We start from the raw sequence: 18,115 nt of genomic DNA, 5'->3' as shown, positions 1-18,115 counted from the left end.
CCTAAACGTATATCTTTCGAAGTTAATTATAATAACTTTTAATAACGTCCAAGAACAACAAGGTACTCGTATATAAAAACCATTCCCGTTTCCCTTGGTCTTTCAACTTTCGTTTCCTGAAAAATATCTTTGAAAGTTCTAAAGAAAAAAATAAATAAAATTGCTTAAAAATTTACCAAGAATTTTATAAAATATGATGACTATTAACACTCAGCACATTGTCTGTCTGTCTACTCGATAGATCCAAAAACCATATATCCAATCGTCTTTAAAATTTGGTAAATATTTGGTATTTACTCCAAACATACACTAAAAAAATTGTTTTTTTTTTTAGTATATATTCGGGGTATCTAAAACATATTTTTGTTTAGATTTTTAATTAGACGCATAACGCAGCAACTCGTAAACGAATATACCCAGTATGTAATATATTTTATGAGACAATTCGCTTTGAAATTCAAACTGTTTATTTATGGGTGTGACATGACATCGTCTGTCGAGACAGCTAGTATTAAGTTATAAATGGACGATATGTAAAATTTAATATACTAACGCATACAATTTTTACTTGCAGGCAACGAGGAGATGAACATGGAATTTTACTCATTAGCTACTATTTTGCTTATCGCCAGCGTGGGGGCTTTGCCAAATAAATATTTTGACAACGGTACGTATATCATACATATTACGATACTACGATAGCAGTGCAATATTATGGTACGCAGAGGACGGAGCTATCCCTCCTCTAGAAACTTGTTCATGAACAGTGGAAATCTTATATAATTAATGCACAAATTATGAATTATATATGATTCCGGGAATCAAACCCACGACCTATGATCGCAAGTCTCAGTTATCTATCGCTGAGCTACCACTGCCTTCCTTGTATTTTATAGAGGAAATATAAAGGTGTATTGTTGATTTTGAAATAAGACAACTAAACAGACTTTTAATCTGGAATGAGTCAAAGTCACCAACGATTCGTATTATTTAGGATTGTATTAGGATCTAAGTCATTATATACTATGTCCTTAGGATATTATGAAATAACATAATTGTTATTAATATAATCTCGTTATGCAGGATGATTGGTATTAAGTTTAAAAGCTTTAAAGTGTTGAATGTGTAGCTCATCATATAGGCTCATATAGCTCTTTTGGGGGAGAGAGGCATAGAGAATCTTCTCGTCACCTGTGTTCACCAGAACCCATATCACTGATAAACTGGAGTCTTCTTATTCTTATATTTATTTAATGTATATTTTTAAATTGTCGCAGATATGAAAAACACAGATATCGAAAACGTAATTATAGAAAATATTAAGTACGCATCGCTACAATTAAAGCAACTTGGACACGACCCATTTGTGCTTAAAGGGAACAAGTATGGAAACGCACATTATTACACGTTGCCTCAGTAAGTACAGCTATATATTTATAAACGACTGCACCAATTTAACTCATCTTTTATATATATAAGTGACATGCTTTGTCAACAGTTTGTTAGGAAAAAATAAATTAATAAATTAAACCTTGCACAGAAAACGCATGAATTTATATCAATGATTTCACATTTAATGGAATCAGGCGTCACCTTGCGGAAGTCCATCCTAAGTAAGAAAAGGACCAATATTTAGTTGTGTGGACTCAGTGTTTGGCACTTATCGGTGTAACATAACTCCTGAAGATGCCCATGGAGGGGTGAAACACGTGTTGAGTGATTTGACGGTGACAGTTGTGTAATTCGCATTGTATGCCGCATACGCATTTATCAGCGTGCTGGCGGGCGGTGCACTTTGTTGCACGACTACCATGCATGCATGTGCGGAAGTGGCTAAATATTGGTCATTTTTTTCTTAATGATTTGACAGTTCGCTGTGAACTTTGCGCGTTTGAAATTTTTTTTATTCATTCGGCGTTGGTCAGGTTATATCGATTACAAAATTAATTAACTTATTCAATATTATATCAGTAAATACAGTGATCGTTTTGGAATATAATGCATTGATATTTTTTATTAGAATGCATCAGGTTAACAATTGCTGTCTGTACAAAATCTATTGGGACAGCTATTCATTACCATCATCATTTCAGCCACCGTAAACCAATAAGACCGATTTTAATAAGGCCAACCGTTCTCTTTGAATTGATTTTTCTTAAATTAGCATTAGCGCTAAACTAAGGTTTTATCTTGTTTTAGTCGCGAGCTCTCATTTAATTATTTTTGAACACTTTTTTAATATAAATAAGGAATGTTCTAGAATTAAATGAGTCTACTTCGAGAATATTTTAGATAAAAGAATGAAAACCATAACCGTGTAGACTTACACTATAATTTTTTTTACAGGGGTTTAAATATATATGGTTATTTTGAAAACTTAAGAATATCTGGCGTTACCGATGTAATTATCAACAGCGTTTCATATACAGAAGATGTTTTAGTAATGGACCTGAGTTATCCAAGTGTTGAATTATCTGTTGGTAAGAATAATATATAAGATACATAAGACGAACCTTCCAGTTTTGTAAGTCCAACATCTAAATCACTCGCCGAATCCAACTCCGTAATCCGAAACGCCGTAATGGCGAAAGAAGATCTTTGATCAGTGTGTGTTGCCAGTGATGACGTAGGATCCGATACGTGGTCGCTGACGACGGGCTTCATAGGAAGGCCCAAGCTCACCCCAAAAGCAATGGTAGGGTTTATGCTCGGAGTTTCGCTGAGAAATCGAATGAGAAATGAATAGATCCGTAGAAGAAACAAAGTCACTGACGCTCGAAAAATTGCTAGTCTGAAGGCTAAAAGAGTCGAAAGATTCTCTAGCGGCGATCACGGGCCGGTAGACGCGTGGATAGGTTCTCTAGTAGGTGCAACGATGACATTGATAAGGTCGCGTGGAGTCGTTGACCTATGCTTAGCAGAGTGCCTATATTGGTTGAAAAGAAGATGAATATTTATTTATTTTTACTTGATAATAACGTCCAAGGCCCAATTAACCCTTTCCACTCCAATGTCGAGTGTCACTCGACACTGATTTTGTTCCACAAGCTCCACTGTCGAGTGATACTCGACATGGTGTAATACCTCTTTTTGTGGAAAATTTTAAAACAGGAAAGATTTTTGTTACTAAAATGTTTGAATCACGAATGAATGAAACATATTCTAGAATCGCAAGATACTATAATTCAATTAAATTTTATGGATGCTACATAACAGCCTTGGAGTGGAAAGGGTTAATGTGAAAGCAGTTTATAATAATGTCAAAAAATTTGCATCATCCGTAAGCCATGCAAAATTAGCTTTAACGACTTAATTTTCTTGTCACCTCAATAACTAGATCGTAAGGAAGTTTAAATAATTTTTTTCTTACGCAGATGAAGTGCAGTACGAAGTAGCTTATAAGGGTATTAACAAAAAATTGGAATTGAGTGGAAGGTAAGACTACAAAAAACTCCTTTAAAAGGTTTTATCTAGTATTCTTATTATTTATCAACGTATCTTAGTAACACATACCTACAATAATTATTTCCTTGAAATATGCTGTTTCAATTACCTATTAAAATATTATCACTTGTTAATTTTGTTCTATATATTTATGAAAATATATTAAAACATTCATAAAACAACTTATTTAGCCAGAGGTGGAGGATCAAGTAAAGCGCGGGTTCGATTCCTTACATACAATCTTATATAATTTGAATTATTTATATACGATTGCTACTGTTCATCAAGTTTACAGAGGATGAACAGCAACGACCTCTGCGTACCATAATACCCCACTAAGACCCCCAACAGGCCTACCAAGAGTGGCGATTATGGTATATCTCCCCACAGATACTTTTGGGGGATATAGGCCTATGCCTGGCAATATGCATCTATGGGCTGAAACGACTACAGCCCATTATTTAAAATTATTATTGTACACATTATTTTAATGAAATAATATGGATGTGACGTCTTCTAGACTAAAGCTTTTTATTAATTTTAAAAACATTTAAACGATGTTATACTAATAGGATTAACTATTCTCTGGAAAGTAAATTTCGATATAACTTACTTATGTATTGTTTATTTACTGCTTACCTTAGTTGCCTACACAACTAGCTCCACTAAACAATGATATAGCTAGCAATAAATACACAGAGAATCTGTTTGCGGGTGGGGTAGGAGCGAAAGGTATAAAAGCGTAATTTCTTTATAAGTTGCTGAAGGATTTAGACAATCAAACATCACCTTTTTTCATTACTGAAACGGGATTCCAAAGGAGGATTGTTAGGTCTTTTAAAATAAAGTTTGGTAGCGAGAGGAGTATTAACAGTGAATGCTCATAAGTTACAAGGATGGTACCTTAAAACGTCATGTGAGTCCTCAGCCCCGAGAACTGTAGTCGGCCTCTCTCTCTATAAAGCAATAATACAAATTATGAAGCGGAAATGTTAGAAAATACAGATAACCAAATATAATAAAATAAATATTGCAAAAAATATGGAGGAAAAGAGGTGATGTATGAATGGAAGTAGAATAAAAAGGAAACATAACGTTAGAAAAGAAAGAGAAATGAGTCAGAGAAATTGAGAAGGAAAAGCGTGGAAATTAAATTAGAAAGTGAATGAATCATTTGAAAAATTGTCCCTGCGTATCCAAGACAGAGAAATAAAGGCTCCCAATAACAGGGACCATTAAAAAGAAGTGTCAGGGAACTGTACGAAAAAAATTATAAGTGACTATTTATAAAAATAACATTAACATTACTTTTAAGTTAATTTGATTTAAGCAAAATTTAAAATAAAAATAAAATAGATAAAATTTTCTCATTCCTGTAGCATGGTGGCTCAACATGTTCGATTAATCACTGAAGTCAATCTAGGTTCAAATGAAATTTCCATTGGCGATATTGGAGTCCATTTTCATCTTGAAAATATTGAGGTGAGTATATCTTATTATAATATATTTTATTTATTAACTCATAAGGTTTTTATTTGAAGATTAATCACTTGAGCAGCAGTGATTGTATTAAAAGATTTTGCTCTTTTATAACCATGATTTTAATTCCTAGATTCTGTATAGGTTTATTAGTTTTATGTGTAAAAGATTAAAGGAGTGGATATATGCCTCATTTGTGTCAACAAGTGGTTTCGATCATAATAAATAAAGTAATCATAGTATAGTTAGAAAAGGCGGTTTCGAATTTCGAATTACTACATATTAATTTTTTTTACATATAATGCCAGAAGTTATTGGCCAGTTACATTTCAATAAAGAAGTATTGATGTTGAATATTTCAGAGACATAAATGGGCTAGTTATTTACTAGCTTAAAATTTTTACATTTTTAATCAGTATTTAAAAAGAAATATTTAACTTATTTTTTTTTAACCTCATCTGTACATTGTTACGTTTGCTTATATGTTAAAACATTGAAATATTCAAAAACGTAGATACAACTTATACTGTTCATGTGCATTTTAAATGTATTTTTTTAATGTTGATTGTTTTCAGTCAAAAGTGACAGTAATATATGGCAATAACGACGTATCAAATTCATTTAATGAGTTCGTTGAACGACACATACCATTTATTATTCTGCAACATCAGGTAAAATGAACGCAAACATAAACTTTGTCAGAATATTGCTTACATTTTGTGAATTTAACGTAATGTCTTCTTATGATTTTAGGAGGAGATTGGTTCCGGTTTGAAAGAAATTTTGTATTCAATTATAACAACGTATATATTATAGAATATGAAAAAACCAACAATTGTATGCTATCGTTGATTTTGTTAAATTTGTTACAGTAAATATATTTTGATTTTCAATTTATTAATGGTTATTTATTTTACGCTGATGAAATTAGGTTTAATACAGTTATTTATGAAACTGCGATGTCAGTCTTCCAGTTCCGATTCCTATTACCGACGCAGCTCGAAGAATTGCTCATTTGAAGAGGTAGTGGGAGGCGTACTTTGCTCATGCAGACGATATCCTCTGGGTCTGACAGACGCGTGGGTAGGTGCATCTTTAGGCAGACCGACGATATTATCAAGATTGCAGCAAGTTTCTGTATCCTGGCAGAGCAAAAATTGTTATCATGTTGATCTTTGAGAGAAACCTATAGACATCTACAGCACGGCATAGTTATTTTTTTATTCATTTTTATACTATCAGAGACCTCTCCTACAACCCCCGTCTTGGGTTCACAATGACAGTTTTTACTTAATCATTTAATCACATTTGTTTTTTATTATCTCCCTCTTCTTATATTCTTTTTAGTATCTCTATCTATCATTGATTCTTGTTTTGTCCGTTACAACATCTTTCATTCTTATCCATTGCTTTACCTCTTATTCCTTGCCTTTTATCCTTCCTCGTTCCTCAAGGTTTGCTATTTTACTGCTTTCAATTGTATGGCATAGTTCAGTGGGTCTATTGGTTGACGTAAATGAAAATGAATGAAGGATATGGCACAGTTGATCTTATTTATTTATTGTAAATTTATCTTATTAATCTAAGCATATACTTAGATTTTTTTTATTATTATAGTCTGGCTATTAAGCCAGTTTGGATGGACTAATTTTCCTCGAAACACTCGGACCTCGAAGGTCTATGGTTTCATTGTAACATTCTCACTTAGGCTGTGCATTTTATTTAAATTAATTACCATGGCCACTGCTCTTATTATGTGAAATAATGCGTCGTAAAAAAATAATAATATTCTCTTTCAATAAAATCCGAAGGACATACGACATTCACCAACCGTGGAAACACAAATTTAATAAAACACAAACGTAAAAAATCTCTGCAATAGGCTAAATGGTGTATTTTATTATATTTCATCGCAATAATATTAGTTTTACGTTAAGCTTAAACATTTTATAAGGTATCGAAGCTCGTTATAAGATGCATGTAAGATTATTATATGCAATATGGTGCCTATTGAAAAAAACTAAATTGCATAAACCAAGACAATGTCGATAGATGGCACAAATATCAAATAAATTAAATACCCTTGTAACATTGATGTAAGTGACGATAAAATCAGGGTTGAACTTTCAGAATAAATGCTTATTTAGTTTTTTAAGCAAACCCATCTGTTATTCAACAGTTCAAAAGTTAGGTCTAATTTCATTTAAATTATGGCACAAAATACTTAGTATTTTCTCTGAATTGCTTAAATACTCTGAATTTTATTTAAATTATGACCATATTGATGTAATGTTAGACGTTTAAATACCATGTTATTGATTTATTAATTCATATTAAACTTCGACGTTATGCTATGGACTCCTACTGCAAGGCATAGGCCTCCCCCAAAAATTATCTCTGTGACCAGTCCTGCACTGCCTGCATCCAATCAATTCCCGCGAACTCAATTATGTTGTTTGTCCACCTAGTGGAGGTATACCCACGTCGCGTCTACTAGGTCGTGGTTGCCCCTCAAGAACCTTTCGGCCCCAATTGCAATCGATCGCATGAGCGATGTGCTTCGCCCGCTGCCATTTCAGATGAGTTCAGAGAGTTCTTGTATTACCCATAAAGCAAAGTAGTCTGCATTTCAATCAAGATGATCTTGTTTAGGTGTCTTTAAAATTCTTAAAGTTTTTTTTTACACTTCTGTAAGCAAATGAAAGGGACAGGCAACTTTAATATGCGCTACCAATTCTAAATAAATGAAACAATCAGTTTACATAAATCTACTTTTTAAAGGAATTAAGCTACAACTTAAGTACCGATTTTTTTAATAATCTACTTCTCGGTTGACACCAGATACCTTCTCTCTTTGGGGTAAGATTTTTAGAAGTATTTACTATTAAGACGGAATCAATAGACACAAAGTAAACAGGAGTTAATTAAAGAATACGTTCAATCACAGGTCAAATAGTATCAGTCGAAGAACATTGTCGTAGGGTAAACGAGAACAATCAACATAAGAGAAAAGAAACCACTGTGATAACTACTGCACGTGTAAACACATCCTTACCTACTTGTCTAAGCAATGGGTTTTGATGTGCGTTTTACGAAATTCAATATAGATTAAACAGAGACACAGAGACTAAAGTATAGTGAATTTACTGGAATGCATTGATAATAAAGTATAGTGTAGTACTGGAATATATTGTTTTAATGTGGAAAATAGGGATGGCCACTGAGGCTTAAGATTTTGGAATGGCGATCCTAGGTAAATAATCGCAGTGTAAGACGTCAGACGACTTTGTAAAGGTCGTTGAAAGATAATGGATGCAACTGCTTCATACCGATCCGTGTTGTAATCAATGGGGAGGCAGAACAGAACATCCTACTGCTGGAATGATGATGATAAAGAAAGAAAAAGATATTTTAGTTGATTAAAAATTAAATTTGAATAAACTTAGCAGGAAAGGCATCTAATGTAACACTTGTACATTTAATATCATAAAATTATCTATTTAATGATTATAGAACTCTTATCTACAAACAGCTGTTGTATCGAAAAGATTTTTATACGGAATACTAGTAGTATCTGCAATCAGAATTCTAATTGATTGATGATTTTAGATCTTATCATTATTATAGGATTTATATAAATAGGTATTGTTGTAAACATTTGCAGTCTTATTAGGAAAGCAGGTGAGCTAGCAATTCATAGAATTTTTTATCACATAAAAATATTCACCACTACTATATTTACGCTATTATTTCATCCTAAATCGTATAACTTGGAAATAATCCCTTTTATAAGTGCTACCGAAATCGTTGTACTACGTCTTATATATGCGCGCGGTGGGACGGGGGAGGTAACTGCCGATTCGTTTCGGTGGCGACGTCCATATTCTATTTGTTTGCCCCCCCTCCCTCTTCGCGCTTCTCTGGCGCGGTATAGCAGTTTCGGTAACACTGTTATCAGTGTTATTTAATATTTACAATATTCCCTTACGGGTAGGAAACCAAAGTAAAGGCTTATTAACTCTTTAAATATAATATAAAAATTAAGAATTATAACGGTTTATACATTCGCAATTTAGTAAAGAACAAAATAACATTATTCGATATCAATAATTTTATTACAAAAATATTTTGATACAAGATAATACGTTAATCAATATTATTGATTTCTGTTCAGGTGTATGGTTATAAAGATAAAATATGTTACTTCGTAATTAAAGTGATCAAATAAATTTAATAAATTTTCATTTATTTAACTCTTCACAGATAATTCAGAATGAAAGTCATCGCTTTTGCATTCGTTGCCCTGTTCGCAGGCGCACTTGCCTCACCATATGAAGTCAAAGTTGTGGGTAAGAAACTCAAGTTTCTCAAATATATATATAATATCATCATCATTTTAACAGTACAGTTTTATAGAGAATAGATTTACAGCATCGCTATATAATCCTGCAGATAAACTTTTAAATAGCTTGTTCAGCTATATTTTTTGTCAATGCGAATAGCATTTTGCTTGTTCCGTGTTGGAATATATTTGGATTCTGTTTTTAAATTATTATGTGATATATTTAGTGTACGTTTAATATCATATTTTTAACTACATCTTTACGAATAACATAATTCAGTTGTTTTCGTATCAGTTGATATGTCTTCATTAAAATATAAACATTTTTTAATACATCCAAAATTCATAAGCAATCACGGAATGCAATAAGACCGCCAATTACTTTTTTTTGTCATTGTAATGATTTAATGTTATGTATAAAGCTTGTTCTAAAGGAGTAAATAAAACATTGTCCACGTTCTAGATTCCAAGAACAGCCTCCTCGAAGATATCATCCTTGGTTTAATCGAGGCAGGAAAGGATTGGGTGGTTGAGAGAGGTCTTGACCCATTGAACATTGTATATGCAGAGGGAGAATACAAATTCCCCGTAGCTGGGTAGGTAAATTTATTTTATTTTTACTTTAAGACAAGAAAAATTGAAATATACTACCAAAACGTAACAGTTTTAGTTAAACTAAAGGAAAATCTGTGTGGTTCAGAATTTTCAGTGCCAACGCTTTTGTCGAGGGCTTGAATATGGTCGGGCTTAGCAACGTCGTCGTCAATGAAGTCAGCGCTTCCGGTTCAGTGGTCACTGTCGACGTCACTTTCCCCGGTATTTCAGCTAGCCTCGGTAAGAATTTTTTATGATAACCATTTATTTTAAAGTCATTAAAGGGTTGTATTTATATTTGTGTTTCTTTTATATTAAAGGAAAAGCCGCTGCTGAAGTGAACATTCTCAAACGTACTATCGCAGCTTCAGCTAGTGGCAGGTATGCTGTTGGTTTTTGTATTTTATTTAATAAACATTTCAACACAACAATAATAATGTTTCAGTCTGAACCATAATTTCTGTAACCACCCTTGAGTTATTCTAAAGAGATTTAGGTTTATCTTGTAGCTTTGCTTCCTCAATCTCGGTTAAGATATAAATGCCTAGGAGCAAATAACGTTTTTATCAAAATCAAACTATAAAACGCAGCATTTTATATCGACATAATTAAAAAAAAAAAATAGTAACTAAATAAATTTTCAGCCTTGCCATCAACGATCTTCGCTTTGTCGGTCGCGTCAGCTTGGGTCTATCTGGATTCCTTGTCGATGACCTGGTTCTTGACTGCTCCCTGGGTGGCATTGACGTACGTATTACTTGATTTTTTATAATAATATAGGTTATTTGTTGCATCTTAGTCTAATTAGTCTATTGTTTTCATGTTAAAGTAGTAGAATTCGATTCTTATCAAAGTTAAGTAAAAAATGTTATCTCCACTGAACAGCTCTATGCAACACGATGGTGACCTCTACCTTCTTTATCCTTTCACATAGATGTTTCCTATTTTGATATTTATTTTTATGCATTGATATCTATTTCAAAATATATTTTTTTATTTCTTCAGTCCGACCTCAACATCAACGTCTTGGGCCGTGACATCTCAGCCACCGTGAACAGAATACTCGGCGAAGTTATTCCCAACGCCTTTGATGAATACAGGGTAAATATATTATCATTATTATTCTAGGCATTAGAAATTATTGCTGAACATAGACATTTATAAATAAAATAAAATATAGGTTTACAATTGGAGCGGTTGTAATTGGCTTGCATCCAAAGTTTCTTGACAATCTCGACAAGGCTGTCTCCTATATAGTCTATTAAAATATTCGTATCTTCTTTAGGAAGCTCCTTTGGCTTGGTAACGTATTAGGCCTATACAGACTATTAATTTAATAACGTTATTTATTATATTAATTAATGACAGGACAATACATTTAAAAATTAGCGACGTAGACCTACCTTATTAAAATTAATGTTACTTTAGGCTTGCATGTTTAATGTAAATTATGATTTATTTTTTACAGGCGGAACTGAACCGTTTCATCGCTTCAATTGTTCTGCGTATCTTAGACAGAATATTCTAGAAGAACATTACACAGGAAAACCAGTTGCGTTGTTAAGTTCTGTTATACACTCTTCTGTGAATAAAATAGTACACATGCTTATACTATCCAATGACTATATGTAAAATGTTTAAATAAATTTTAATTAAGTAATATATTTATTGTTTAATTAGGACCTATCAAACATTTATGAACTTACAAATAATATGTTCTTCGTAATCGATGTAAATATTTTTCCTAAAGAAATATTAATCGATGTAAGTCAACTCCTATTAATTGTTATATATGATTCTTGATCGTTTTGGCGATTATACTACAAGTTCTTTAGTGTTTACTCGTCTACGAAACAAACATAAGTTTCTATTCATCAATAATCTCCTTATATTTGACTAACAGCGTAACAATTTGAATAAAAGTCAACAGGTTGATTTGGGTTCTTTTCATATCACGGCTCGTTTTGAACCTTCGTTGTTTTAAGTTGATAAATGCCTTACAAGGGAGTTCAATCTGATTATAATTTATATCAAAATGATCTCTTTTTACATTCTCCTCTTGTAATCAAGTGGTCACTGTAAATAAAAAACTGTGAGGATAATATGAATAACTAAATAAATAGCAGCATGTTGCCTGTTCAGGCAATTGTTTTCTAATTAGTTTTTTTATATATAATATATATTTATGGGATATGGCATTACAATCTATACAATACAAATTATAATATATAAATTGTATTGTATAGTTTTTTTACATAAGCTTATTTACATGGGTTTCTGTATTATTTATTTTCGATTTATTTATTCCACATTAGTGTTTTTGCTAATAGATTTGAAATATTCTCAATTGTTAAATTTGAACAATTATATAGTTACAAAATATTGGTTTTTAATAACGAAGCGATTTTAAAAGACGGACATACGGTGCCAGTATGTACATCGAAATACTTCTGTAATACTAATTCACTAAAATTTTAATTATATATGTGTATACTTTTTTATCTAATTTTATTTTAAGGTTTTATTTTTATTTGGACATATTAACTCTATTGTGAGAATGCTTTACAGGAAAGGCTTTCAAAGTTTAAATTTACTACCACTACAGATTGATAAAACTGAAATCTACGAATCTTTGTTTATTTGCTAACACAGCTATCTTTTTCATTTAGACTATAGTATTTTAAATATACATTTAGTGGGTTTTTTGCGTCATGTTGGCTCTCTTAAGTTAGTTTTCATTAAAATATATTTTTATTCAAAAAAACTCTAAAAGGGCCAATGTGTTATATAGGTTCCTCAGTTTCTTCTAGAGCAGGGCTTCTTAAGCTTTTGTCATTCACGACCCCATTTATGATTGCGAGTTTCTTGACGACACCATACAAATATGAAAGAAAAATAAATTAATATTTTTGATGATTTATTTAATAGGTAATAATTTATATATACATATGAAAGTATAGAGTTTTAGAATTCGTTTTGAAACATACAAAAAACTAAAATTCAAAATTGCACAAAAAATTATAAGATTGTACTTATTATAGTTTCAAAAATGAAAGTGGATTCTGGCCGTCAAAATTCGCTGGAATATATTCAAGTAGTTGCGTGGTAAGTATTAAATTAGAATATAAGTAAAAAAATTTATGAGATGGATGTGCCTGTTTTTTATTGCATAACAAATCAAATCTTGGTGGAATGTTTGAAACTGCTCGAGGTCTTAACCTCTTCAACATTTTTAGCGCTGAACGATATTGGGATTTAATATGTGATATTTAGAGGTGGTAGTCAGGACTGGGAAGTCGGCGGCGTGTGGTATATTCAACATGTATGATACCGACAAACGTACTAACAATGTAAAGCCACAGTATAATAATAGCGATCATAGATCGTTTACTGCTGTCGGTGGAGATAGTTCAAAACCTTCAACAAATGCGCTGTTATAAAATGGTATATATAAATATTTGACATTAAAATATCTCGACTCCAGAATGTTGCTACGCGACCCCATCTGGGTTCGCGACCCATAGTTTAAGAAGTCCTGTTCTAGAGGGTTACTAAAGACGTTACTGCTAAGAATATACCTTAGGCTTAAACCGGTCAGCTAATAATGTAAACGTGAATAAATTATCAAAATAAGAAAATGAAATAAAATCTAAACAAAAATATTTAAAACAAAAGAAACAAGACGAAGATAAAACATCGTGAAAAATGTATATAATGTAATAATTTAAGTAGTAAAAATTTGTGATACATTGTATATAATATAAATACACCTACACTGTTGATGAGATAAAAAGTTATGCGAAAAGGAATTAAAGAAATAACGAATATTATATTACAGTGCAAATATTAAAGAATGAAAGAAGATAAAAAGAGATGGATAGTAAAAAGATTACTGAAAAAATTATTGCCCCAATAAACTTAATTAATAAAATCCTCTGTCCCCAACCAGATAAGGCTGGAAGGAGATGTCCACAATAACAGGGGCCAAAAAAAATGTGTTATATAGGCCAGTATGCGCGTATTACGCTAATTAATATGAAGTAATGGAAGTGATTGATAATTCATTCATTAGAATATAACCTTTGTAGATATTAAGTTATTTATATCATATTGACTCATACGTTTTATAATTTGCCAACCTAATAATTGAGTTTTCAGTGAAAACAATTGCATAGTAAAGAACACGAAAGTTAATCATTCATATATATATATATATATATATATATATATATATATATATATATTAGTCTTAAAACTACTCTTATGGACCTGTATTCAGTCTCCTTGGTATTTTCATTATAAAAAATAATAACTTAAAAAGAAACTGTTACTGGAGATCTTACTTTGATTAACATATTAATCTAATGTAATAATACACCTTTTATATTATTTTCTTAATTAAATTACAAATAAATAACCATGTTATAATCTATCTGGCGTACACAAAACTAAAAAAATTACTGTTCTATAATCAAGTAGTAAAATTAAATATAAATAAAATTAACAAAATCAACATTACTAGTAGTTGTTAGTCTTCATTTACTTTATTCATTATCGCTTTCATTTTAAATTTTTTACACTACTAAATTTTCATAACTGTGGTATGTAGGTAGGATAATAATTTTTCGACTTAATTCAAACATGTCTTTCGTCTTGGAAGGTTGTATTGGTAACAGCTGATTGTAACACAATTGCAGAGTAATATTTGTATGTCTATCGGCAATGTGCCTTCTAGTTCGTACTGACTGATTTAAGATTTCAATATGATTTTCAAAAGCACCTTCACTACCCAGATCATATTTTATACTATAAAAATCAATGGTCCATCTCGGCTCATCCGAATTTATCATATTTTAGACCACAGAATTTTTGTCCTTTTGAATTTTTAGTCCAATAAGAGAAAAAGTGTGTATTTGTTTGCACCTTTTGGTCACAAGTCATAAATCATATTTTGGTCTAAGTCTATGACGCTATAAGGATTTCCTTTTGATTTCTTCCATCGAATCAATGATCTCTATTCAGAGGGTGTATAAATATTCTTATATTTGAAGCTCTTTCGATACTGGCCTGTATTTAAGCCTCCTTCATTCTTAGTGGGGTCTATTTTAAGAAAAGTGCGCTTTATATTTCACTGTTTATCATCGTACAGATAGCTAAAAACATCATCCTTTTTCGGTTTAGACCAGCACATTTGTCTGACCAAAATCTAAAATGGCTACAACCTTCTTTATTTTTTAATTTAAGTATATCATAAATACAGCTCGCTATTTCGTTCGACTCCTTCATGGCATTTTGTTAATTCCATAAACAACAGGTACCAATCAACTTTCCGATATCCAACTGATAAGACATGTGCTTTCAACCTCTTGTAATAAAATAAACTATTTTCATCACCCGAGGATAACAATAATTTTGTAAATCAAAAGTGGCGCCCAATAATTTCGTGTCATTTTGAAAATGGCGTTTTTTTTTTAAGTATCTAGCCTGATTTTTATTGAATATAAGATAATCAAAAATATTTCATTTTCAGTAGTCATAGAATCGTTTTTGAAACAATGATAAATATGGAATTGGTCTTTTTTTGGCTGGTTAAATGTTAAATTAATGTTTTTGCCCCAGTATGCCTTAATGTTTTCCTTGCCTTAATTCCTCAAATTTATTACCACATTAAGACGGATCAAACCATCTTTTGTACAATTTAAACATTCGGATAAAGCTTGAAAAGCCATGTAAATAAAGTTTATTACTGTCTTTGCAATGATAACGCGAATTAAACGGTTCAAAGAATTTGACATAGTCCGGCATACTTTTAAATATTACTACATCAATAGATGTTTAATGGTGATCAAACAATATGGTGATATAAACAGAAGCGCGAAAATTCCCCGCGTATATGTCTCTAAATACTCTTCGGACTTACTTGACTACTTACTTGTACTTTAAAATTTATGTCACATATACACGACAATAAAAAGAGTTTATATATAGAAATCTTTTTTTTAATATCTCACATGATTAATAATATCGTTTAAATGCGTTTACCATAATAAAGTCAAAATAGCCAAATTGTTAGTTTGGCCCTTATATATAGAACCAAGCAATTGTGACCATCACATTCGCCATTAAAACATTTAAAAATATTTATAGGAACAAGAGGCTAGTCTGCAAAGTTTTTTAGTCGCTTCTTACTTAGATTCCGACAAAATAGACTAAGCGATGCCAAACATCGTACTAAGTAAATTAAAATTGCTTCGGCACTTAAAATTACTACTCTATTACTATAATTATTGGCACATTTTATCAACAAATGATGCACACAGAAAGGTTGTGAAGAAGTTAAATATAAGTTTTACAAAACTTGGACATGAAGAGTGTAAGGTGTTGTGATAGTTTGAAGACTGTTTTCCCCTTGAACTTATTTAAGAGATATGTATGAAGTAACATTAACGTTACTTCACACATATCACTTAAACCTTATAAGACTGCTTTCTATAATAAAGAAATATACTCACTCGACTTTCTGAGATTAAAAAATATCAAACTAGGATACCATCTTCAAAACCCAAGAATCAATGCAGAGGCATTTCTCAAGAGCGAGAGCAAGAGTCAGTGTTTATACAAAACTGACACCTTTAATACCAAACAACAGAAAATCGTTTTGGCACAATCTACCTACTGATAAAAATAGTGTTGTTCTCTCATTTGATGAAAACTAAAGGTTGAAAGCTGTGATTTATATTGTTAACGTTAAAAGTCGATATTCAACCTCCCTGTTATGATGTTTTTAAATACTGTGTTTGTTTTTTAATATAAATACATATAATTGGTAGTTTTAGTTTGATCTAACTCAAGATTTTAAGAGATTCCTAGCGTAGCAGTGATTATTATTAATTAGAATAAACTTAAATAGTTATTTTTTAAATCCTAGAAGAGTTGAAAACTTTATGTTGAGAGAGCAAGATTGCTTTTTTGATATCCCTTATAAAAAATAGAAGTCTGATTGTAATATTACGTGTTTTATTTAATAACTACAATATAAACGTACCTAGTCCGGATGTAACCATTCATTCTTTACATAATTGGTATTACAATGTTGAAAGCAGCATATGGCTATTTACGTTTTTTTTTTAATTTAGTTAACTAGAACCTTGTAACACATAATTACAAAATAGAAAAGAAGATTAAATAAAATACTAAATTGAAATGGCGTTTCTAGTCAGAAGCGTCTTTTCATTGCCGTATTATGTATTTTCTTGCATTTTTAAACGGTTTTATTTAGTTCGACCCGTACGGAATTTATTTGGGTCAAAATAAGAAATTGAAATTTAAGCACCTTCCCGTTGTTAGATTGATCTGAAATTTAGTACACATATTTAATTTAGATGACAATACAATATAATAAAATCAATAACATTATAAATCTAAGATGGCCGCCGATACAAAATGGTGGATTACATATTTTTCCTTAATCCCCTCAATATGGGTATTAAATGAAAGGGCTACACTAGTAAAACACGATGATTATGTTAAAAATTAAAATTCAAGATGGACGCCGTTCTAATATGGCAGATGGGTATCAAAAAACCGTTTAACTCAAAAGTTTTTTAAATGTATTTATTTAAATTGAAAGTAGAACAAAAAGTTGTTTATGAAATAGATAACATTTATTTTATAAAATTCTGATAGATCAAACTCTAATACAAACATTTGCACCATAAAATTATTGTTTGGTTTATTTACTTTCGCACAGTATATTTTTAAATTTTTTTAAATACGTATTATTTTTTTTCTGTTTTGTACTTCTTGAATAAACGTACTTTTCCCTTATGGCGGCAGTATTCATTTCCACACCACACACTACAATAAGGAGATTCCGAATTTGATATCCGATTGAAGTAAAATTAGCAAATTATTCATATTTGAGATCTATATTATCGCATATAAAATTTAAGAAAAAAAGGAAAACTCAGGTGTGAACGTTGAGTTCCAGACGGTATTGTAAATTTCATAGATACAAACCCTCTCATAAATACTTGATTAGAAAAGTTTTTTAAGTTTGATTCAAATCAGCATGGAAATGAACAGTGTTTTTCCATGTTAGCTAGCTTTATAAGTCTTCTGAAATCAGTATATATAAAGCGAAGCTCTTAATCAGCATCCAAAGCTATAGATATGTCAGTCATGTATTCAATTCAACTGCTATTGTTTGGTTTTCTTGAACGAGATTGTGTTATCTTTAAGGAAGTGGCGGAGATA

At 31.3% G+C, this 18,115-nt stretch overlaps 2 protein-coding genes across 2 annotated transcripts; both read left to right on the top strand.

Moving 5' to 3' along the window:
- Positions 1–578: 578 nt before the first annotated feature.
- LOC137929809 (uncharacterized) lies at positions 579–5,806 on the top strand. The gene is made up of 7 exons (XM_068772917.1): positions 579–667; positions 1,278–1,416; positions 2,347–2,480; positions 3,375–3,435; positions 4,824–4,926; positions 5,499–5,594; positions 5,677–5,806. Exons 1-7 carry the CDS (start codon positions 586–588, stop codon positions 5,737–5,739), a joined length of 678 nt encoding a protein of 225 aa, XP_068629018.1. The 5' UTR covers positions 579–585; the 3' UTR covers positions 5,740–5,806.
- A 3,353-nt stretch (positions 5,807–9,159) lies between these two features.
- LOC137929612 (uncharacterized) lies at positions 9,160–11,521 on the top strand. Its single transcript, XM_068772640.1, has 7 exons — positions 9,160–9,272; positions 9,729–9,861; positions 9,966–10,099; positions 10,180–10,240; positions 10,504–10,606; positions 10,865–10,960; positions 11,328–11,521. Exons 1-7 carry the CDS (start codon positions 9,197–9,199, stop codon positions 11,385–11,387), a joined length of 663 nt encoding a protein of 220 aa, XP_068628741.1. The 5' UTR covers positions 9,160–9,196; the 3' UTR covers positions 11,388–11,521.
- The last annotated feature ends 6,594 nt before the right edge of the window (positions 11,522–18,115 follow it).

Source organism: Battus philenor, unplaced genomic scaffold (assembly GCF_028537555.1).
Source record: "Battus philenor isolate CCGP_79_NKW_IND1 unplaced genomic scaffold, ilBatPhil1.0.hap1 SCAF_5, whole genome shotgun sequence".
Classification (NCBI taxonomy): domain Eukaryota; kingdom Metazoa; phylum Arthropoda; class Insecta; order Lepidoptera; family Papilionidae; genus Battus; species Battus philenor.
This window is presented reverse-complemented; position numbering and strand designations above follow the sequence as displayed.